Source organism: Lynx rufus, unplaced genomic scaffold (assembly GCF_022079265.1).
Source record: "Lynx rufus isolate CCGP_SWC_20201006 ecotype Redwood Valley unplaced genomic scaffold, mLynRuf1.p SCAF_2, whole genome shotgun sequence".
Taxonomy (NCBI): Eukaryota; Metazoa; Chordata; class Mammalia; order Carnivora; family Felidae; genus Lynx; species Lynx rufus.
Genome location: NW_025814834.1, coordinates 94,597,550 through 94,622,269, shown reverse-complemented (window position 1 = coordinate 94,622,269; position 24,720 = coordinate 94,597,550). Strand labels below are relative to the sequence as shown.

The following is a 24,720-nucleotide window of genomic DNA, read 5'->3' as shown; positions in this document are numbered from 1 at the left end:
AGTCTGAAATCAGGGAGTGTGAAACCTTGGGCTTTGTTTTTCCCTCAAGATTGCTTTAGCTATTCAGGGCCTTTTGTGGTTGCACACACATTTTAGAATTGTTCGTTCTATTTCTATGGAAAATGCCATTGGAATTTTGATAGGGATTACATTAAGTCCATAGATTGCTTTGGGTAGTATGGACATTTTAACAATGTTAATTCTTCCAATTCATGAGCGTGGAATATCTTCCCATTTATTTGTATCTTCTTCAATTTACTTCATCAGTGTCTTATGGTTGTCAGTGTACACATCCCTGATTATATTTATTCCCTAGGTATTTTAATCTAGGTATTGCATTTGATACAATTGTAAGTAGATTGTTTTCTTAATTTCTCTTTCTGATAGCTCATTATTAGTGTATAGAAATGCAACACATTTTTGTATATTGATTTTGTATCCTGCAAGTTTGCTGCATTTGTGGATTCCTTCCAACAGTTTTTTGGTGGAGTCTTTAGTTTTCTATATATGATATATCATCTGCAAATAGTGACAGTTTTATACTTTTCTTTCTGATTTGGATGCCTTTGTTTCTTTTTCTTGACTAATTGCTCTGGCCAAAGCTTCTAATACTGTTATTGAATAAAAATGGTGAAAGTATACATTCTTGTCTTGTTGCTGACATTAGAGGAAAAGCTTCCAGCTTCTCACCATTTGAGTATGATGTTATCTGTGGGCTTGCTGTATGTGGTCTCTATTTGTTGAGGTATGTTCCCTTTGTACCCACTTTTGTTGGGTTTTAGTCAAATGGATGTTGAATTTTGTCAAATGTTTTTTTTTTCTACATCTACTGAGGTGATCATATGGTTTTTGTCCTTCATTTTGTTAATGTGGTATATCACATTGATTTGCAGATGTTGAACTATCCTTGCATCCCTGGAACAAATCCCAGTTGATCATGGTGTATGATCCTTTTAATGTATTGTTGAATTTGGTATACTAATATTAAAGATTTTCATATCAATGTTCATAAGAGACATTGGCCTATAATTTTTTCTTTTAGTGACTTTGTCTGATATTGGTATTAGGTTAATGCTGGCCTTATAAAACAAGTTTATAAGTGTTCCCTCCTCTTCTATTTTTTGGAAGAATTGGAGGGTTGGTATTAATCTTCTTTAAATGGTTGGTAGAATTCATCCTTGAAGCCATTTAATCCTGGACTTTTGTTTGTTGGGAGGTTTTTGATTATTGATTCAGATCCCTTACTAGTAATTGGTCTGTTCAGACTTTTTCTTTATGACTCAGTCTTGGTAAGTTGTATATTTCTAGGAATTTATTTCTTCTAGGTTGTTCTACTTGTGTACAACTGCTCATAGTAGTCTCTTATGATGCTTTGTATTTCTGTGGTATCTGTGGTAACGTCACCTCTTTCCTTTGGATTTGAAGTCCTCTTTTTTTCTTGGTGAGTCTAGTTAAAGGTTTGTCATTTTTTTCTCTTTTCAAAAAACCAGCTGTTTCTTTGAGCTTTTTTTCTATTGTCATTTTAGTCTTTATTTTATGTCCTCTGTTATTTTCTTCCTTCTACTAACCTTTGTTCTTTTCTAGTTCTTTGAGATGTAAAGTTAGGTTTTCCTTTTTTTGTTTTTTGAGAGAGCACGTGTGAGCAGCAAGGGAGAAAGAATCCCAAGCAGGCTCCACACTGTCAGCGTGGAGCCCTATGTGAAGCTCAAACTCACTAACCGTGAGATCACGACTTGGGCCCAAATCAAGAGTCAGACACTTAGACTATTGAGCCACCCAGGCACCCCTAAAGTTAGCTTGTTTTTCCTGAGATGTTTGTTTCTTAATGTAGCTATTTATCCCTTTAAAGTTCCCTCTTAGGGAGCACCTGGCTGGCTCAACTGGAAGTACGGGCCACTTTTGATTTCGGGGTCATGAGTTCAAGCCCCACATTGGGTGTAGAGATTACTTATATAAATAAAACTTAAGTTCCCTCCAAGAACTGCTTTTGCTGGGGTGCTTGGGTGGCTCAGTTGATTAAGCACTGGACCCCTGTTTTTGGCTCAGGTCATGATCTCACAGTTCATGAGTTCAAGTTCCACGTAGGGGTCTGAACTGACAGTGTGGAGCCTGCTTGGGATCTGTCTCCCTCTCTCTGCCCCTCTCCTGCTCACGCTCTTGTTCAAAAATAAACATTAAAAAAAAAAAACTGCTTTTGCTGCATCCCATAAATTTTTGTATGTTGTATTCCCGTTTTCATGTCTCAAGATACTTTAGAATTTATTTCTTCTTTGAAACTAGTTGTTTGGTAGCAATCTCCATATACTTGTTGATTTCCCAGTTCTCTTTTGTAACTGATTTCTAGTTTCACACCATATTATGGTCGGAAAAGATACTTATTTCAATCTCAAATTTATTAAGACTTATTTTGTGGTGTAACATATGATCTACCCTGGAGAATGTTCCCTGTGTGCTTAAGAATGTGTTCTGTTACTTTTAGATAGAATGTCCTGTCCTGTATGTGCTTGGTAAGTCCATTTGGTCTAATGTTATAGTCAATGCTTCCTGGGGTGCCTGGGTGGCTCAGTTTGCAAAGCATCAGACTCTTAATTTTGGCTCAGGACATGATCTCACGATTTGTGAGATTGAGCCCTGCATTGGGCTCTGTGTTGATAGCACAGAGACCTGCTTGGGATTCTCTGCCCCTCCCCTGCTCATATCCTCTCTCTCAAAATAAATATACTTAAAAATATCGTAAAGTCATTGTTTCCTTATTGATATTTTGTCTGGATTATCTATTCATTGATCACAATAGGTACTGAAGTCTCCTACTATTATTGTACTTCTATTTCTCCCTGTAGGGATGTTAATACTGTCTTTATATATTTAGGTATTCCTATAGCTGTATTTGCACATTTTCTTCTCCATGTGTCCTATAGATATTTCCATTTCAAACATACAGGTTTAGTTTTGTTTGTATATCCTACAATATAGTTGTACCACAACTTATGTAGTCATTTCCTTATTGATGGACATCTTGGAATTTTGTAGAAAACACATTAAGTTTATAGATAAGCTAACAAATGCCAACATTCAAGTCTTCCCATTCAGAAACATGTTACATCTAGGGGCGCCTGGGTGGCGCAGTCGGTTAAGCGTCCGATTAAGCGTCCGACTTCAGCCAGGTCACGATCTCGCGGTCCGTGAGTTCGAGCCCCGCGTCGGGCTCTGGGCTGATGGCTCGGAGCCTGGAGCCTGTTTCCGATTCTGTGTCTCCCTCTCTCTGCCCCTGCCCCGTTCATGCTCTGTCTCTCTCTGTCCCAAAAATAAATAAACGTTGAAAAAAAAAAAATTTAAAAAAAGAAACATGTTACATCTATCCACTTAAAAACACTTCTCTAATTTTCTTCATAAGGATCTTATACATGCTCCATCATCCATTAGCCACTTCATCACCTCCCTGACAAATAACATGTAGAAGAAAAGGGCATGTGGAATGTGTGGAAATATAAACACACTTATTCAGATATGCAAAAACTTAGGACTTCATTTGCAGTAAGGCCCTCCCTCACCTTGCTCTGGAGCCCCTACTCAAATGGCAAAATTGGGAAGAGGAGAGCAGATTAACCAAAAAAGAACTCCTCTTTCCTAGGCTTCGAATTTCCCTTTGGGTAAATATTGATAAAATTAAAGTTCAAATTCCTGTCAGGCTATTTCTTTCAGGTCCTCTCCATCCCATTTTATCATGTTGGGAGTCAGTGCAGAGGGGCTTGCTGTCTCCTGGGTTTTCACTAGAATATTCTTCCTATCGCCTATTACTGAATGTCCTATTTGTGCCTTACACTAGCATCTCCTAACTGCCTCAACAGGGAGTTTGAGATCCTGTACCCTGAGGTTTCCTCTTCCCAATAGCTTCACCTACCCTCATTAATTAGAAACATACTTTCGACAGAGGGATTTACAGTCTGCATCTGCTAATTATGCAACTTCTTCACTTAATCTTAGCCAAAAGGCCGAGAAGTGATAACTGTGCACTTCTTTATTCATTTCCAGTCCTCTTCACCCTGTTGTTTTCAAGCCATTGGACAGTGAAGTTATTATTAATGAACTCACATACAAAATACAAACATTCCCTGACCCTAAAGGCCCCCAAATGCCCAACTGTTGTTAAAAGGTACAGCAGAAACTGCTACATCATGAACATACTGATGATGAAGATGTTTATAAAGTTTATTGTGCTATCTTAAAAAACAAAATTGGGATTAATCTTGGAAGGTAATTTCCAAAGCCCCTTAGCCTTTATATGAATTCTAATAAGGACTCCTCATAGGAACCTAATCCTAGAGTCTTATAATGCCACACACTTCCACCCACCTGCCCCACAGTAAGCAAACTGGGAACAAGACTCATGTTAACAAGCATAGCTGCGCCCCCATAAATCAAGTGTGAACTGTGTGGGTACATTTATACGTGGATTTTTCCAATAAATATATTGGAAAAATTTCCAGAGATCTGCAAGAAATTTCAAAAAACTTGTAGACAAATCTTGTAGTCTAGAAATACTGAAAAGATTAAGAAAAAGGTATTAAGAATACAGTATATAATACATATAACATACAAAATATGTGTTAATCAACTGTATATTATCAGTAAGGCTTCCAGTCAACAGTAGGCAATGTTGGTGTTTAAGTTGTGGGGAAGCCAAAAGTTATATACAGATTTTTGACTGCATGGGGGAACTGGTGCCCCCAACCTCCATGTTGTTCAAGGGTCGAATGCAGATGAAAGCAATAATTAGAGTAGGGTGGAAATAAAAATGGACAACTGCAGAACACATTATTTTATTTTGACAAAGAAAAGCAGTAGTTGGCAATTGTAAAAAGTTACCTCTCCAGTAAGATACTATATACCATAAAAATAACAGACCTTTTTCTATACATGAAAACAAGTCCTCAGTTACAGAAAGCACACATCATTGGGTTCCAACTTCATTTAGACAAGCACGCTAAACAATGTGCTAAAGCTTGTGTTAATATAAAAGCATATTACAGGAACGTGACCATACAGGACCACCAACTAGGTTCTTATTCCTCAAAATAAATCTTCCTGAAGCCTTGTTCCCAGAAACATTTCTCTTGCTAGTAGAGCTACATCCAGACTCTAGGCCGGAAGGTAGGGGCCAGTTTTTCTGGTTACTTTCAATATCTTAATCTTCAAGCAAGTAATTAGGGTTAACTACTAAGTAGGGATCCTCTTCATAGCTCTCACTTCCTTCTGTAGAGCCTTTCAGTCCAGCTTGGGTGAGCTCAATCAGAACATGATCCTGTGAAACACAAAGATTTATCCTGAGGTCTCCAGCAGTAGTGTAAAAATGCCCCATCCACATAATTTGACCCTTCTGAGTATTTGCAACTAGCATTTTCTTCCATTTCTCCTTCATAAACTCTCAGAGAAAGGACTACACCTTAAAATCTTTACCAAGTTTTGCTACACCCCTTTCCCATTAGGATACAGATCTTTTATAACATAAAAATCTTTTTTTTTTTTTTAATTAAATTTTTTTTTTCAACGTTTATTTATTTTTGGGACAGAGAGAGACAGAGCACGAATGGGGGAGGGGCAGAGAGAGAGGGAGTCACAGAACCGGAAACAGGCTCCAGGCTCTGAGCCATCAGCCCAGAGCCCGACGCGGGGCTCGAACTCACGGACCGCGAGATCGTGACCTGGCTGAAGTCGGACGCTTAACCGACTGCGCCACCCAGGCGCCCCATAAAAATCTTTTGAAAAATTACAAAATACATAGGCAAGCTCAACATTGTGATTTTAGTAAGGTTTCCTGGCATACTACATCTTGTAAATATGATTTCAAAAAAGACAAAATACATGAATTTTAAGGTTATGCAATTGTGTAAAATCCTGATAAATATGGTTATCATTCTGTTTATCACTCTGATAAGTGTTCTAATTTCATTTAGTATAAATTTTTAGTTACTAGCCACTAACTCTTTCATATACCACCCATTCATAATTCAGTTAGAGGTATAATCTAAAGATAATTAACATGGAAAAATTTTCACTCTGAGCTAATAAAAAAAAGTAGAACATGCCACATAGCTTATATGTACCTGTAAGTTGATCTAAAATACCCACAAATGAGAGGAACTCCTAGCCAAGCCCATATAGAACTCAGGAAATAGTATTCGATCTTAAGAAGGTAGAAATGTCCTATAGTATGAGCACTACTGCCATCAAGAGGGACTGGACACTTTTAAGATCTCACTTTATGTACTAACAAGCCCTTACAGGAAGAACACTTGATCAGCACAGTGTAATTTCTCTAGTCTTTTGTAAATGAGCTAGCTAGCTCAGGTGATGTCAAACTTAAAAAGGTAGCTCCAGTTTAGATCAGCTAATTTTACCAAATGTCCCAAAGTAGACTTGTGGTGTGGGTCAATTTATCTTACACTGATCCCAGAAGGCATTAGGAAGGGAAGGGCTGGCCTGGTGCAAACACACTGCCCAGCACTAGAAAGACAACTGAATGTTTACCACCCCAATTCAGATTTTCATAGATATTATACCACCTAATCATACACTCATCTACTCACACAAGTAAAGGGTTTTTCAGATGATACAATCCTGATAATGTGACACTCATAATATTTATAGAGTGAACACTGTAAAGTGAGCTACAGGGCAATTGAATCTGCCACTTAAACATAAAAATTCAATCATTCATCAAATATTTGATCTATGTGCCAGGCACCACTACAGGTCTTGGAGGTAGAATGATCAATAAAACAAAGTCCCTGGCCTCCTGGTGCTTGCACTCTAGTAAGTCAAACTGAAAACCTAGTGCCAGGCAATGATAAGCACTATGAAGTAACACAAAGCAGGTTAGGGAGTGATAGCAAGAAGGAGGCTCTTATTATTTTTTTAAAATGTTTATTTATTTTAGAAGGAGTGGAGGGGGACAGGAGGGAGAGAGAGGGAGAAAGAAGATCTGAAGTGCTGATAGTGCAGAGCCTGACGTGAAGCTCGAACCCACGAACTGTGAGATCATGACCTGAGCTGAAGTCGGATACTTAACTGACTGAGCCACGCAGGTGCTCCAGGAGGCTCTTATTTTGACAGGTTAGGCAAGAACCACCTCTTTGAGAAGGTAACATTTGAGCAGACACCAGAATGAAAGAGGGAACCTAGGTAAAGAGACAAAGGACAAGTGCGAAGGTCCTCATGTTTGGTGTGTCTCTGGAATAGTGACAAGGCCAGTATCACTGAGTAGCAACATGAATAGAGTCCTATGCAAGAAGGTGAAGAGGTATACACCTAAGGAGGGGTTTGGTTGTAGAAGTTCTGCAGGCCATGTTATGGAGACTGGATTTTATTGTAAATGTGAAGGAAGAACTGGAAGGTAGGGCATGAAAACGTTTTGATTTGTTAAAAGATCTGTCTGGCTGCTGGACAGAGAGCTAGTACAAAGGGGGACAGTTAGGAGGCTCCTGTGAAAGTTCAGGCATAGTAGCTTGAGTAAATGTGAAGGCGGTGAGAATAGAACACAGAATATATACACTGAAGGCAGGGCTCACAGGATTTGCTGCTTAAAGGAGAGGCTATGAGGGAAAACTGGCATCATGGATGATTCTAACGTGTTTGGCTTAGAACAACTGAGTAAATGGGAACACTGGGGGGGTGGGGGACAGAACTGTTTTTGCACACATTAAGCATGAGATGCCTATAGTTCACAAGTAGGCAGCTGGTTACCGACATCTGGAGTTTAGAGGAGAGGTGACAGCTGAATCTGGGAGACATCAGTGGATGGATTTAAATTCATAGAACCAAATGAGATCACTTAGGTAATCAATGTAAATACAAAAGAGGTCTGAGGATTGAGTACAGCACTCCATTTAAAAAGTGACAAGACTCAGGAAAAGAGACTAAGAGGAAATAACCAAAGAGATAGGAGAAGACCCAGGAAAATATGGTGACTCAGAAGGAGCAATCAACAGTGACAGACCAATAGGCCAAATATAGAGAATGACCAACTGATGTGAGTAGGGAGGAGGCATGCCTGTAATGATCCTGTTAGAGACTGGAAGAAGTCATAGCACTGGGCAGTGCCACTGTGAGGTAGGTAGGATCAGTAAAGAAGAATCCACTTGATGGGAATGCAAGCTGGTGCAGCCATTCTGGAAAACAGTATGACGGTTCCTCAAAAAACTAAAAATAGAACTACCCTATGACTCAGCAAATGCACTACTAGGTATTTGTCCACGGGATACAGGTGTGCTGTTTTGAAGGGACACATGCACCCCCATGTTTATAGCAGCACTATCAACAATAGCCAAAGCATGGAAAGAGCCCAAATGTCCACTGATGGATGAATGGATAAAGAAGATGTATATACATACAATGGAGTATTACTCGGCGATCGAAAAGAATGAAATCTTGTCATTTACAACAGATGAACGTAAGGGAAGGGAAAGAAAAATAATATAAAAACAGGGAGGGGGACAAAATGACTCACAAATATGGAGAACAAACAGGGTTACTGGAGGGGTTGTGGGAGTGGGGGATGGGCTAAATGGGTAAGGAGCGTTAAGGAATCTACTCCTGAAATCATTGTTGTATTATATGCTAACTAATTTGGTGTAAATAAATAAACAAAACAAAACAAAATAAATTTTTGGTCTCTATCCCAGACCTACTAAATTACAAATTCTGGGAGTGGTTCCCGTGATCTGCGTTTTAGTAAGTTTTTCAGATGATTCTGGTGCATGCTAAAATTGAGAACCATTGGATTAAACTGAGTTACTCAAGTGAAACCTCCATTTTATTCATTTCCTCAAAATGGCCTCCCTCAGGGCTGTATGTTCCAGGCCCCTTGGAGGTTTATGTATGCCCTGCCCAGAATGCAGTAAAGCTTGTTCTTATCTTTCCTATAATGGCTAGATAACTAGTAGAGGTAACATAGTTTCTTCCCCTCCCTCTCCTGTGGCACACAGATGGGGCAACGAGTGTGTTAAATGTTAAACCCTTTGACCTCATCACAGTGACCTCTGCATATCCCCGCACCTCCTTGCTTTATAAAATCTGTGGATTAAGTTCTGGACTTTACAAAGGGTATCTGCTTAGCACCTGGATCATCGTCCACGTGACTCCCCTTGTCATTAAGTTACCCTGAATAAAACTGTGTATATGGTAAAAAAAAAAAAAAAAAAAAAAAAAAGGAAAAGAAAAGAAAAAAGAAGAGTCCACTTGAGATTGGTGGCATGAATTTAAAGTAGGACATGGCACGTGGTTGTATGCCTTTCTCCAGATACTTTTAACTGCTTGGATATGGTACAGTAAAAAGATTTAGATTTAACCAAGGCTGGGGTTTTGCCAATCAAGTAGAACAGAGAAATTATAGTTTAAAGTGTGAGAAAATAGTGATCATTGGGACAGACCATAGACTGTAAGCTGGGTGATGGGGGAGGTGAGGATGTGGGGAAGAGGAAATATAGAAAACAGGCAATAGAGGTCAGAATGCTTGCAGGTTTATGGTAAAGGGAGTGGAGTGGAAAACAAAGATTAAAAATAGTTTGATAGTAAGACCCTAACCCTACCTTCCCAGATTTAACTTAGGTTCTGCTGGTTCCAGCAGAGGAAGTAAGTCAATTAACTGCTGTAAATTCTCTCTTTTTTACAACTCATAATTCTTTTTTTTCTTTCAATGTTTTTTTTATTTTTGAGAGAGAGAGACAGACCATGAGCAGGGGAGGGCCAGAGAGAAAGGGAGACACAGAATCTGAAGCAGGCTCCAGGCTCTGAGCTGTCAGCACAGAGCCCTACGCAGGGCTCGAACCCATGAATTGCAGTATCATGACCTGAGCCTAAGTCAGGCACTTAACCAACTAAGCCACCCTGGCCCCCCACAACTCATAATTTTAACTAGATCCCAATGATTCAAAATAAATGAACATCTATGAACCTGCAGGTATGAAGCATGGACTCCCTCCCTCATTAATAAGCAAGAGTAGCTATGTACGTACATAGTGGGTGAGTCGATGGATGACTTTCTCTATAATTCTCTTTTTATTTATAAGTTCCTCTTCAGAATCTATTTCTGATTCGATTTCCTTCAAATACCAGTTAACAAGCTCACTCCTCTTTAATGCAGACTCATCCTCTTCTGCAACAAAAAATACATTTCAAAAGGATTAAATTTTCCTTCTAGCAAATTGTATTGCCAATCCTTGGGGTTTGCATACACAAGATAATGTACAGATTAGATAACCATCAACCTGTCAGAAAGAATACCTGCTAAAATAAGGTTTGCAATGTTCCAGTGTAAGCCTGAAATAACCTGTCATATTACTTGTATTAAAGTATGCCTCATTTTATCCTGAGGAAAAAAATCTAATAAAAGAGAGATTATAATATTTCAAAGTATGAAGCTGTTTCCTTCACCTTCTATGAGAATGTTTGTCAATAGTAATTGACAGCATAAATTAGCAACAGCAAGCAAAACTTCTTAAACATAACCTTTCCTCTTTGGAATAAGGAAGATTTTACACAACTGAACCAAGAAGTGAAATCCAAGGGCATTCACTCAAAATAAAAAATTATCAACTTATTTCAGCAAGGTCTATCTATACTGAATGATTATCTACTTTGTCAGAGTCCAAAGCAGAAGTCCAAATTCACAAGAAAAGATGGAACCTGGATAACAGCGTAACTATCACAGAAGCAAAGTATTAATAAGAGAAAACTCTTAGTCTTGGTTCTAGCTACTGTTAATAAAATGAAAAATGAAAAATAGGAAAATTCTAGCTTTACTGACAATGGCTTTGAAAAGTTTTATTATGGGTGTACTGAAACTTCAGTGGTTGGTCTAAATGTTCTCGGTAAGTGACCTTCTTGGCTTAAAGTTGTATTCTCTGTGCTGGACTAGAGAACAGCTGTCCACTTGAAGACTGAGAATTCATTACTACTAGGTGAACAGTATTTTTTTTCTAAGGAAAAGAAGATCTAGCAGAATTTATCTGTGGAATGCATACAGTGCCTGGGCGCTAACCATTATCTTTGCTCCATCAATGGTTTGCCATGTATAAAATTTGACTACATGAGAAAAAGACAAATGAAATACAATGTGAACACAAGAACATGTGAGCTCCCAAAAGTTTTTATGTGAGAAGAGGGTGGGAGGGCTAAAACCTGTCTGTCATACTGGCCTCTTTACTGCCTTCTCTCCTCCCTCCCACTGGTCTACAACTCCCAAGGGGCAAAAACTACAGGATTCAAATCTTTAGTAAGCTAAGACAGCCTCACTGTTCTCTTCCTTCCACAGACAGGACACTGTGATGAGAGTGTCCAGAAGCCAGCATTTTTGGACTTTTAAATAAGAATTATCTGATTGCTAACCAGCAAATTAAAGTTTAAGTTCAACACCTTGATTTCATCATTTTCTATGCCAACTACAGGCATGGTGGAATAGCATAGTAAAGCAGTTAATTAAGATAGGCAGGATACTAGTGTCCAGATATCACACTTTATATACAGAGAAATGAGGATTTTACTTCATTTTTAGGTATAGAATATGTGCCAATATGGTCTTTTCAGTTCAATTACTTGCCTACAAAAATAAATAACCTAGAGTCATCCATTTGAAGTAAAGCCATTGTTAGGAACAGTGATTTTGCATCTGTAAAAACATTTAAGTGCTTCTTTATATATTATCAGATCCTAACTTCTGATTCTCAAAAATATTAAAATAGGTGAAGGACATTAAAAAATGACCTTTGTCTGACAATGAACTTGTGGGTGAAAGGTCCAGACTGTCAGATATACTGATAGAGTTTCTTTGCCAAAGTGAGCCTCTATAACAATTTATGATCTCTTCCGACAAAACAGTCTTTAGCAGTTAGAAGTGGCTTATACAAATAAAACTTATATGAATGACTAAGCGTGTGGCCATACTAGGTAAAGCCTTACCTTCCTCCACCTTTCTGAGGTGAAGCACAATAAGGTTAGAGATTCGGCAGTACTCAGAGAAGCCCAGCCTTAAGGAGGCTTTAGGAACAAAATCTTGGTTTATGTCTTCACTGTGGCCATTGATTCCATTCACAGGAGCAGGGCTGTCAACATGACCTAAGTGAAATATCAACCATCTGAATCTTGTTTTTGTGCCTCCAACACTCCCCCATCAAATGTTTATATAAGTATACTACTTCTATTTTAATACTAACTTCTACACAAGCATATAGTTACACTCAGTATTTAGTCATTTTACAAATAAATTAGAAACAAATTTGTAAATGCTAATAGTGAAAACAGAAACTAATTTGGAAGGAATGGGAAGGATGGCAGTTATGAAGATAAGATTCCCTGATCTAAAAGTTCATTTGCTGCTTCAGATTCGGTGTCTCCCTCTCTCTCTGTCTTTCCCCTACTTGCACTCTTTCACTCAAAAATAAACATTGAAAAAAAAAAAAACCGGGTTGGGGGGGCACTGGGTGGCTCAGTTGGTTAAGCGTCTGACTACAGCTCAGGTCATGAGCTCGTGGTCCATGAGTTTGAGCCCCGTGCCAGGCTCTGTGCGGACAGCTCAGAGCCTGGAGTCTATTTCGGATTTTATGTCTCCCTCTCTCTGTGTCCTTCCCCAACTCGCGTTCTCTCTCTCTCTCAAAACTAAATAAACATTAAAAAAAATTTTTTTTAAGTTCATTTGCAATATTATACACAAAATGTGAAAATCTGTTATTTCTCTGTTTTTTGGTTTTTTTAAAGTTTATTTATTTTGAGAGAGAGAGTGAGAGCACAAATGGAGAAACAGAGACAGGGAGAGAGAAAGAATCCCAAGCAGTCTCTGCACTGTCAGCACAGAGTCTGACGTGGGGCTCAAACTCACAAACCATGAGATCATAACCTGAGCCAAAAATCAAGAGTCGGATGCTTAACTGACGCCCCAGTATTTGTCTGTTTTAATGTAGTCAAGAACATGTTTTTACTTCAAAAGCAAAATAACAATAAATCAGGCCAGGGAATTAAGTTCACTGTCACCATTTTGGTGTATTTTCTTTCAATCTTTCACGCATAGATATTCTATATGAATTATTTAATTGTATTTTACCTTGTAAACAGTTAGTACAATTCAATATCCATTTTTTCCCTTTTGCTATACAGACTTCAAAACCATCAACAAGTGCACTTTTATCATAATATCTCAGAGAACATTTTAGTTCTTAACTCCAGAACAGTAAATGAACAAGTATCTCACCATTGATGCCATCTGGGCCCTCATCTACCTCCATCTGGGCCTCTTCTTCTTGATCTAGGTTGACATCAGGTGTTTCTACACGGATGATTGACTTATTCAGTAACCTGAAAGCTTCCTTCACATGTTTAGGCTGGACCTAAACCAATCAAGATGAAGTAAATCAGAAAGTCAGTCTTCTTGATATACCAAACAGATTCTCTCCTTACCAGATCACAGTGGCATTTTAATTTTTCTCACACTCTCCCTCTCTCACACACACATAAAATACGTGATAACACCGTCAGTTCACCAGAATGGCTTAAAAGGACCAACAATATATGGTATTGGAAATAATGTAGAACAACTTTCATTCACTGCTGGTGGGAATATAAATTGATACAACCACTAAAGGAAAACCATTTTGGCAGTCTTTACTGATCTGAACACACGTATAACCTCTGACCCAACAATTCTACTTCTAGTGAACAGAAATGTACACACACATATATGCCATACAGACCAAAAGACATGTATCATAAGAACCCAAACTGGAAACTATCCAAATGCCCATTAACAGAAGAATGGGTGAGTCATTGTGATTTATTGACAGAATATTACACAGCACAAAAGGAAAAACTAGTATTACATAAAACTCAGATGATATTTTATAGTTTTAATTCTGTACGAAAAAAACAGACACAAGGGGGAACATATTCTAGGACTGCATTTATACAAAGTAATCCTTAGATCTTTAAGGTTATCATTAAACCCTCACTTCTGTGATCAAATAATCTTTGACAAAGATGCCAAGCCCATACCTTGGGGAATGGATAGTATCTTCAACAAATGTTACTGGGCAAACTGGATATCTTTTATGATAAAGAATGAAGTTAGACCCCTGCCTGACATCACATACAAAATTAACTCAAAATAGTTTGAAGACCTAAAACTATAAAACATTATGTAAGAAAACACAGGAAAAAAGCCTCAGGACACTGGATTTGATAATAGTGTCAAAAGCACAGGCAACAAAGGGGTAAACTGACAAATGAAATGATATCCCATTCAAAAACTTCTGAGCATCAAGGGAAACAATCAACAGAGTAAAAAAGGCAATCTACAGAATGGGAGAACTTATCTGCACATTATAAATTTGATAAGGGATTAATATTCAAAACACAGAGAATACCCATGTTCACCACAGCATTAATCACAACAGCCAAGAGGTGGAAGCAACCCAAATGCCCATTGATGGATCAATGGATAAACAAAATGTGGTACACAGCATCCCCCTTATTCTCAGGGATTATGTTCCAAGACCAGTGGATGCATAAACCATAGACAGTACTTAATCTTACATATACTGTTTTTCTTATTCATACATACGTCTGATAAAGTTTAATTTATAAATTAGGTACAGTAAGAGCTTAACAATAATTAATAAAATAGAACGGTTATAGCAATGTACTTAATAAAAGTTATGTGAATGTGGTGTCTCTCAAAATAACACTGCATTGTACTCACCCTTCTTTTGATGAGATGATGTAGCTTTAGGCTACTACTGACTTTCTGACAATACTTCAGGAGGATCATCTACCTATTAATGGTAACTCACCTCTATATGTACTCCATAACCTGGGAGATGATTATTTCATTATATTAATCAAACTAAATTCAATAAATACTTCACAGCAACCTTCTTCAAGGGAGAAATCCCAGCACTGCGTATCTTATGAGCACTCAACAGTATATCAAAGATAAAAACATGTTATAAACCAATAAATCAATTTCTCTTTCCTCCCATTATGTTAAAGTGACTTTGATACCTCATCACAGCAGTGCATTCGAGCCATTGCTTCAGAGAGACGGATCATGCTCTCAAGTTGTCGCACTGTAATCCTCCACGAAGACTTGATTACTCCAGACCCATCCCTCTGGCGGAGACGTTTATATTGTTCCACAATGAAGTCCTCTGACTCTTTAGAAATCTGTTTCAGAACATCACTGAAGTCAGGGCTTTTCTACTTGATGGGAGTGGCATTAAATTTAAGTTTAAGAGCCTTCCAGGTAAAGACACTTTGGGGAAGTGAGAGGGTCAAAACTTTGAAGTCAGTGACAGTTAATACTGAAATGCCTTTCAAAAGAAACTAAGGAAACCTGTGAATTTCATATACTAATTTTATGAAGAGGAAGAGAACAGGGTTAGTATTTAAGCAAATGCCATTTTTTCTTCTTATTTTTTTTAATGTTTATTTTTGAGAGAGAGAGAGAGACAGACAGACAGAGTGTGAGCAGGGGAGGGGCAGAGAGAGGGAGACACAGAATCCAAAGCAGGCTCTAGGCTCTGAGCTGTCAGCACAGAGCTCGACATGGGGCTCAAATCCATAAACCTCAAGATCATGACCTTAGTCGAAGTCGGATGCTTAACTGAGCCACCCAGGTGCCCTGCAAATGCCATTTCTAAGATATATAGCAAGCTGAAGCAGTGGAAAAGGATGTAATGTCTTTTAAATGTGTTGAATAATAACAACAAAGTAAGAATACTAAAAGAATACTCAGTTTTTCAGAGTAAGGAACTCAGCCTATTAAAGAAGCATGCCAAGGTCACAGAGGGATGAGTACACAGTCTAGAGAACAAAAGCCTCTTTACACATATGTATCCAATAACCCTTGGTTTTAAATGCCTCATTAAGCTTTTTTAACGACAGTGAAAATCAGTCTCAATATTATGGATAATCAGTGAAGTGACAGATAACTAAATCCTTTGGGTAAAGTCCCAAAAGTTGAGCCAGAAAATAGTGTAAAAATCTCATCCAGAATTAAATTTTTTTTCTTTTTGTATTCTACTTTAGGAAAATGTCAAACAAAACAAATTTCGAAATTTACTTTAAAAATGAATGTCCATGGGGCGCCTGGGTGGCGCAGTCGGTTAAGCGTCCGACTTCAGCCAGGTCACGATCTCGCGGTCCCGGAGTTCGAGCCCCGCGTCAGGCTCTGGGCTGATGGCTCAGAGCCTGGAGCCTGTTTCCGATTCTGTGTCTCCCTCTCTCTCTGCCCCTCCCCCGTTCATGCTCTGTCTCTCTCTGTCCCAAAAATAAATAAAAACGTTGAAAAAAAATTTTTAAAAAAAAAATAAAAATAAAAATGAATGTCCTGGATCTAGTACAGATTCAACTCAATAAACATCAATTACTGTAAAATATTAATCCACATTAATCACAATGACCTAAAGGAATCCAAACTTTTCCTCAAAGAAAGATCCAAGTAGACTACTGACTTAAGCTCATACAATTTTAAGATACTTAGGAATAAGGGGGCACCTGGGTCGCTCAGTAGGTTAAGCACCGACTTCAGCTCAGGTCATGATCTCATAGTTCATGAGTTTGAGCCCCATGTCGGGCCTTGTGCTGACAGCTCAGAGCCTGGAGACTGCTTCGGGAGCCTGTGTCTCTCTCTCTCTCAAAAATAAAATAAAAACATTAAAAAAAAGATTCTTAGGAATAATGGCTGAAATAAAAGTACATCCTATTTGGTTATTCAAAATTCTTCACCCATTAAAAATCCATGCACCGCCCCCCACCCCAACTTTCTAAGTAGGCTCAATGCCCAGCGTGGAGCCCAATGCAGGGCTTGAACTCACAACCTCAGATCAAGACCTGAGCCAAGATCAAGAGTTGGATGCTTAACCGACTGAGCCACCCAGGCGAACCCCCCCCCATCAAAATCCTTTTATTAGCACTCAACAAAAGAAAATTTTTAGAAAATTCCCTCTTCTTAACTCTCTGAAGAAACACTGTTCTCAAAACAAAACCCTCAAAAAGAAAAAACCAAACAAGTATAGGTTAATTTCCATAGAACCCTATTATGCCCTATTAAATGCCATACTCCAGTACAAAAGGACGAGTTAGTTACCTTGGGTTTAAACTGTCTTGCAAAGAGAAGATACCTCCTGATATCATCAAGGGAATAGACACGATCAATTGAATCCTCAATTCTTGAATGCAAGTCTACTATACGTCTGGCAATAGCATAATCTGTAACCTAATTCAAAAGAAGAAAATCACTTTGATCAGTCACAACGATATCCACTTCAGATTATCCCTGGCATTAATAATTTATAGCTAAAAACAAGCTCTAATATGCCACTGAAACATGTATTAACGGGTACCAAGTTTCTGAGCAAAGTTTGGTACAGTTTCATTTCAAATCTAGGAAGTTTAATGCGTACCTTTGCCCTACTCTAAGAATATTCCTGAAGGAATTGACTGACTTTAATAACAATAGCAGAATTAAGTTTTTAGGGTACCCGGTGTATGCCAGGCACTGTTGCCCTAAGTGTGCCTGGAAGCATTAATTCATGTAACCCTCACAAAAATCTTATTAATTGGTAATATTATCTCCATTTTACAGGTATGTAAATTGAGACCCAGAGAGGTAAAGTGCCTTGTCTGACATCACAGTAAGTAATGGAGCCATGATTTGAACAGTCTAGCTTCAGAGTCCATGCTCTTAGCCACAGTATTATATTGCTGCTTGTGAACAGATAATCATTACAGGATTGTTATTAACATTGAAAAAAAAAACCACTAAAAATATGGAATTTACTCTCATACAGTACACAAAAAAAGCCAAAGATATATAAAAAAAAAGTTAATAAGTGCATAAAGGGTACATGGGTGTTACATGCACAATTCTATTTCTTAAAACTTCTGTAAGCTTGAAATTATTTCCAATTAAAAAACTTCAAAAACTATCTTAATGAACCATTCACAAACAAAAATATATGAAAATCAGACACTCCCTGGGAATGCAAGCTGATGCAGCCACTCTGGAAAACAGTATGTAGGTTCCTCAAAAAACTAAAAATAGAACTACCCTACAACCCAGCAATTGCACTACTAGGCATTTATTCAAGGGATACAGGTGTGCTGTTTCGAAGGGACACATGTACCCCCATGTTTATAGCAGCATTATCAACAATAGCCAAAATATGGCAAAAGCCCAAATGTCCATCAATAAATGAATGGATAAAGAAGATGTGGTATATATATACAATGGAGTATTACTTGGCAATCAAAAAGAATGAAATCTTGCCATTTGCAACTACATGGATGGAATTGAAGGGTATAATGCTAAGTGAAATCAGTCAGTCAGGGAAAGACAAAAATCCTATGACTTCACTCATATGAGGACTTTAAGAGACAAAATAGATGAACATAAGGGAAGGGAAACAAAAATAATATAAAAACAGGGAGGGGGACAAAACAGAAGAGACTCATAAATATGGAGAACAAACTAAGGGTTACTGGAGGGGTTGTGGGAGGGGGGATGGGCTAAAGGGTAAGGGGCACTAAGGAATCTACTCTTCAAATCATTGTTGCACTATATGCTAACTAACTTGGATGTAAATTAAAAAAAAAAAATTAAATTAAAAAAAAAAAAAAAAGAAAGAAAATCAGACACTACCAGCTATGAGTGAGGGTAAAGACAGGGAAGGGGGAGGACTGGGTTAGAGAGAGAGAGGGAGAGAGAATCCCAAGCAGGCTCCAAGCTCAGCACAGAGCCTGATGTGGGGCTTGAACTCAGAATCATGAGATCATGACCTGAGCCAAAATCAAGAGTTAGACGCTTAACCAATTGAGCCACCCAGGGCCCCCAGCAAAAAAATTCTAATAAAAATCTTAAAGAGTGTGGCTGGAAGTTAGCTGTCATGTTTTTTTAAATTTCTTGATAATTAAAAAAATAGTAATGAAAACAACAAAACTCCATATTCCTCAACATAATTAAGTGGAACTAACAATTCAAATGACTTTATTTTGATTTGCTCAATAAACCTGTTGCCCAGCCCTGTAGCATACTGAAAGAAATGAAAGTCAGTGCAAATAAATGCACCAGCTGTTCAGAAGTACATGCTGCAGCCTAGTCTCCTTCAATTACTCAAACTGGAAATAACAAAGGAAGCCCACAGTGACACTTCACACGGTTACCTCATTACATTCATCCACAAGTATAAAGAAGAGATCAAATCGGGACATGATGGGAGCTGACAAATTTATATTTTGTTTCAACGATTTTGATCTGTCATAGTGTCCACTGATTGGGTTCGCTGCTGCCAAAATGGATGTCCTGGCATTCAGAGTAGCCTGACCACAAAAGAAATCATTGTCACAGGTTTAAAAAGACATTTGGAATGGCTAAGAAACATAGGACAAATGCTCAATCTTACTCATAATAAACTGAACGCAAACCAAAATACCTTAAGTAAGACATCATTTTGTACCTACTGAATCATCAAAATTAAAGTCTGATAATGTACAGCAAACAGGCACTCCCACATAAGGTGGTGGTATGACATACACACACTTTAAAGCCAGTAATTTCTTGTTAGGAATTTATCTTGCAGTTAGGTACAGGAAGATGTGTGTTCAAGGATATTTACTACAATATGGCTTGTAATCAAAGGCTGAAAATGACCAAATGTCACTCTATAGAAGGCTAATGAGCCAAAATGAGGAACAAAGACTTGAAAACCATGTGGTAATAAAAACACTAAAATGGATCTAATATATGCTGGCATAGAAAGATTGCCAAAATACAATTATGAAGTTAAATGAGCAAGGAAGTAAACTGTATGTATTATGCTTATTTATGTATGAAAAATTCCTGAAAGAGCTTAACTTCAATATATACTCTGAATATTTACTGGTGATAGGAGTTGCAGGGGAAGATTTCGTCTTTTAATTTATATTTTACTGTAGCGCTTTAATTTTCCTTACCTACTTGGATGCATTACTTTTATTTACAAAGTTTAGTTTCTCTCTAATGTTGGTTACAATATTATGCTTATTATTTTCTTTTAAATAATCTATTGAGTTTGATTATTTTTGTTACAACTGGAAGCATGCACTGTCAAAGAAAACAGAAGCTTTGTGGAAAATTTGAGGAGTAAAATGCTAAAAATTTCATCAGTACTTCCTCTACTTTCTGTGATAGTAAAACATTTTCAAAGTACCCTAAAAAAGCGCCTATAATTTGGATTAATAATCCTCAGGGCTATGTGTCCCATTTCAACAACCAGCATTTCATGTTGAATAATGCATTTTATTCTAGTGAACATCTCTAGGACTACACTAATATTTAAGGCTAAGGCGTGATGCAGCAGAACAGAGGTGGACACACATACCTTCACTCCTGCTTTAGTGATGGAGATGGTCTGCTGTTCCATAGCTTCGTGAATAGCAACTTGATCCCGCACATCCATCTTATCAAATTCATCAATACAACATACACCCTTGTAACCAAACAAATCTAGCATAAGAAACTGCCTTTGAGATGTCTTGAAATGGCAAGATATACTTGAAATGGCAAGTATAAATTTAAGTTTGTTACCAGAAACCTTTCCATTCTCTAAACAACTCTAAGATAGGTAAGTAAGCAACTTTTTTTAAACAAAATTTTTAAAACATGAGCAGGGAGAGGAGCAAAGGGAGAGAGAGAGAATCTTAAGTAGGCTCCATGCTCAGCACAGAGTCTGAAGAGGGGCTCAATCCCCTGACCCTGGGATCATGACTTGACCCGAAGTCAAGAGTTGGACACTCAACTGAATGAGTCACCCAGGTGCCCCAGTAAGTAAGCAATCTTAATTTCCTCTCCTAGAGTAGGATAGTTCAACAGATTACAGAGTTAGAAGGAATCATATACTTTGACCCATTTTAAACTATGAGCAAGATTAAAAACATAGTTACTGGGGTGCCTGGGAAGCTCAGTTTGTTGAGTGTCCAAGTCTTGATTTTGGCGTAGGTCATGATCTCCCGTTTTTTTAAGCTCGAGCCCCACACTGGGCTCCACACTATTAGGATTCTCTCTTTCTCCCTCTCTGCCCCTCCTCAACTCGTATTTTTTTCCTCTCTCTCAATAAATAAACTTAAAAAAACAAAACAAAAGAAACCCCTACAGTTACTTATTGCATTTTTATTCAACACCAAAATCTTGTGTAAACCTCTAGGTCAAATATTCTGGGTCCCCTCAGCATTGATTTTAGGCTGAGGAAATGAAGGGTAAAGTTGCAATTACAAATGTGTATCTACACCTTATATGCCTTCACAGATCTAACAGATCTATGTCAAATACATGTAAAAGGCAACAAACATACTCATAGAGATGTCACTGTCTGGAAAGGAAAAAATGCTGGGAATTACTAATCACAGCAAACACACATGCTCAGGGCAGGCAATACATTCTAGAGAAGCTCAGAAAGTGATTAATGAGGAAAAGATCAATGAAATTCTAGATTAATAAAACTGATTTACTAAAAATGGCTTTTTAAAAGTTTATTTTGAGAGAGCCCATGCATGTGAGGGGAGGGGCAGAGAGAGAGAAAGGGAGAAGAGAATCCCAAGCAGGCTCCACACTGTCAGCCCAGAGCCCAATGCAGGGCTTGATCCCACAAACTGTGAGATAATGATGTGAGCTGAAATCAAGAGTTGGACCCTCAACCGACTGAGCCACCCAGGCACCCTAAAAATAGCTTTTTTAAAGGCTATTTTCTTAATAGAAACTTACAGGCATTTAATGATAGGGTAGGGGCTATTCTGATTTCTTTATATCCAAAAGTATAAAATGTCCTTACATTATCGGCCAGCATCAAAGCTCCAGCTTCAATGACAAATTCATGAGATTCTTCATCTCTCACAACAGCTGCTGTTAAGCCAGCAGCACTGGATGCTTTGCCACTGGTGTAGACAGCTCTGGGGCTGAACTCCTCCACATGCCTGTTCAAGGTTATCATATTCATTAATACATACTACAAAGCATCATTTCTAGAAATGTCACCTGACAGGGTTTATGTCAATCAAGAATTTATTATTTCTTAACATTTGAGAAAGACATTAGCATAAACAATTCATAAAAACATATATCACAGACTAAACAGAACGCCTTATCTCCTTTGGCCTTTTTAATCAATTTAAATCCATTCCTATCAAATTGGAAAATGAAGTTCATACATGACAAAAACACCATTTTAAAGGAAGCCTTTAATAATGAACAGTAAACATTTTGGCAACAATGATCTATTCGAAGGCTCTGCACTTAAGAAACAAAAAAAGACAAAACTAGATGTGAGACTTATTCCAAAAATGCAAGGCTGGTTTAATACCTAAAATCAGTAACATGCCATGTCAACAGAATAAAGAACTATCTTGACAGAAGCAGAAAAAGCATGTGACAAAATCTAATACCCTTTCATTATAAAAACTCAACAAACTAGAAATAGAAGAGAATTTCCCACAACTTAAAAAGGGTATCTCTGAAAACCCACAGCTAACATCATACTTGGTCAAAGGTGAATGCTTTCTCTCTAAAATCTAGAACAAGACACAGATGTTCACTCCTGCCATATCTATTCAACATTATACTGAAAGGTCTAGCCAGGGCAACTGGGAAAGAAAAAAGGGCACCTAGATTTAAAAGGAAGAACAACTACCACTATTTGCAGATAACATGAGCTTGTAGATACAAAATCCTAGGGAATCTACTAAAACAGAATGAGTTCTTGCAAGGCTGAAAGATAAGAGATCAACAGTCTCTTGTATTTCTATACACTTATAGTGAACAACCCAAAAATGAAAATAAGAAAATAGTTTTCCATTTACGATAGCATCAAAAAGAATAAAATACTTATGAACAAACTTTTTTTTTTTTTTAATATGAAGTTTATTGACAAATTGGTTTCCATACAACACCCAGTGCTCATCCCAAAAGGTGCCCTCCTCAATACCCATCACCCACCAGCCCCTCCCTCCCACCCCCCATCAACCCTCAGTTTGTTCTCAGTTTTTAACAGTCTCTTATGCTTTGGCTCTCTCCCACTCTAACGTCCTTTTTTTTTTTTTTTTTTTTCCTTCCCCTCCCCCATGGGTTCCTGTTAAGTTTCTCAGGATCCACATAAGAGTGAAACCATATGGTATCTGTCTTTCTCTGTATGGCTTATTTCACTTAGCATCACACTCTCCAGTTCCATCCACGTTGCTACAAAAGGCCATATTTCATTTTTTCTCATTGCCACGTAGTATTCCATTGTGTATATAAACCACAATTTCTTTATCCATTCATCAGTTGATGGACATTTAGGCTCTTTCCATAATTTGGCTATTGTTGAGAGTGCTGCTATGAACATTGGGGTACAAGTGCCCCTATGCATCAGTACTCCTGTATCCCTTGGGTAGATTCCTAGCAGTGCTATTGCTGGGTCATAGGGTAGGTCTATTTTTAATTTTCTGAGGAACCTCCACACTGCTTTCCAGAGCGGCTGCACCAATTTGCATTCCCACCAACAGTGCAAGAGGGTTCCCGTTTCTCCACATCCTCTCCAGCATCTATAGTCTCCTGATTTGTTCATTTTGGCCACTCTGACTGGCGTGAGGTGATACCTGAGTGTGGTTTTGATTTGTATTTCCCTGATAAGGAGCGACGCTGAACATCTTTTCATGTGCCTGTTGGCCATCTGGATGTCTTCTTTAGAGAAGTGTCTATTCATGTTTTCTGCCCATTTCTTCACTGGGTTATTTGTTTTTCGGGTGTGGAGTTTGGTGAGCTCTTTATAGATTTTAGATACTAGCCCTTTGTCCGATACGTCATTTGCAAATATCTTTTCCCATTCCGTTGGTTGCCTTTTAGTTTTGTTGGTTGTTTCCTTTGCTGTGCAGAAGCTTTTTATCTTCATAAGGTCCCAGTAATTCACTTTTGCTTTTAATTCCCTTGCCTTTGGGGATGTGTCGAGTAAGAGATTGCTACGGCTGAGGTCAGAGAGGTCTTTTCCTGCTTTCTCCTCTAAGGTTCTGATGGTTTCCTGTCTCACATTTAGGTCCTTTATCCATTTTGAGTTTATTTTTGTAAATGGTGTGAGAAAGTGGTCTAGTTTCAACCTTCTGCATGTTGCTGTCCAGTTCTCCCAGCACCATTTGTTAAAGAGGCTGTCTTTTTTCCATTGGATGTTCTTTCCTGCTTTGTCAAAGATGAGTTGGCCATATGTTTGTGGGTCTAGTTCTGGGGTTTCTATTCTATTCCATTGGTCTGTGTGTCTGTTTTTGTGCCATGAACAAACTTAACAAGAGAAGCACAAGCTTATACCATGAAAACTAAAAAACACTGTTCAAAAAAATTAAAACCTAAATAAATGGAAAGACATCCGATGTTTATGGATGAGAAGACTTAATATTGTTATAAAGATAATTTACCTCAAATTGATCTACAGTTTAATGCAATCTCTATTAATGTCACAACTAGCTCACAAAGCTGATCCTAAAATTCTTGATCCTAAAACTCAAGGCACCCAGAATAGCCAAAACAATCTGAAAAAGAACAATTAGTTGGAGGATTCACACTTCCTGATTTTTATTATTTATTTATTTTTGAGAGAGAGAGAGAGAGAGAGAGAGAGAACATGTGCATGTGAGCAAGGGAGAGGGGCAGAGGGAGAGAGGGAGAATCTCAAGCAGGTT

At 38.1% G+C, this 24,720-nt stretch overlaps 1 protein-coding gene across 1 annotated transcript in view; it reads right to left on the bottom strand.

The window, feature by feature from the left end:
* Positions 1-4,804: 4,804 nt before the first annotated feature.
* MCM6 (minichromosome maintenance complex component 6) overlaps positions 4,805-24,720 on the bottom strand; it is a 40,583-nt gene continuing 20,667 nt past the window's right edge. Inside the window, exons 9-17 of the mRNA XM_047084934.1 lie at positions 21,849-21,990; positions 20,403-20,510; positions 19,207-19,362; positions 17,132-17,260; positions 15,046-15,207; positions 13,241-13,376; positions 11,956-12,111; positions 10,014-10,153; positions 4,805-5,302 (exon numbers count right to left, since the gene is read on the bottom strand). Of these exons, the coding sequence (XP_046940890.1) occupies positions 5,186-5,302; positions 10,014-10,153; positions 11,956-12,111; positions 13,241-13,376; positions 15,046-15,207; positions 17,132-17,260; positions 19,207-19,362; positions 20,403-20,510; positions 21,849-21,990 (1,246 nt within the window). The 3' untranslated portion in view covers positions 4,805-5,185. The remainder of the gene's footprint in view (positions 5,303-10,013; positions 10,154-11,955; positions 12,112-13,240; positions 13,377-15,045; positions 15,208-17,131; positions 17,261-19,206; positions 19,363-20,402; positions 20,511-21,848; positions 21,991-24,720) is intronic.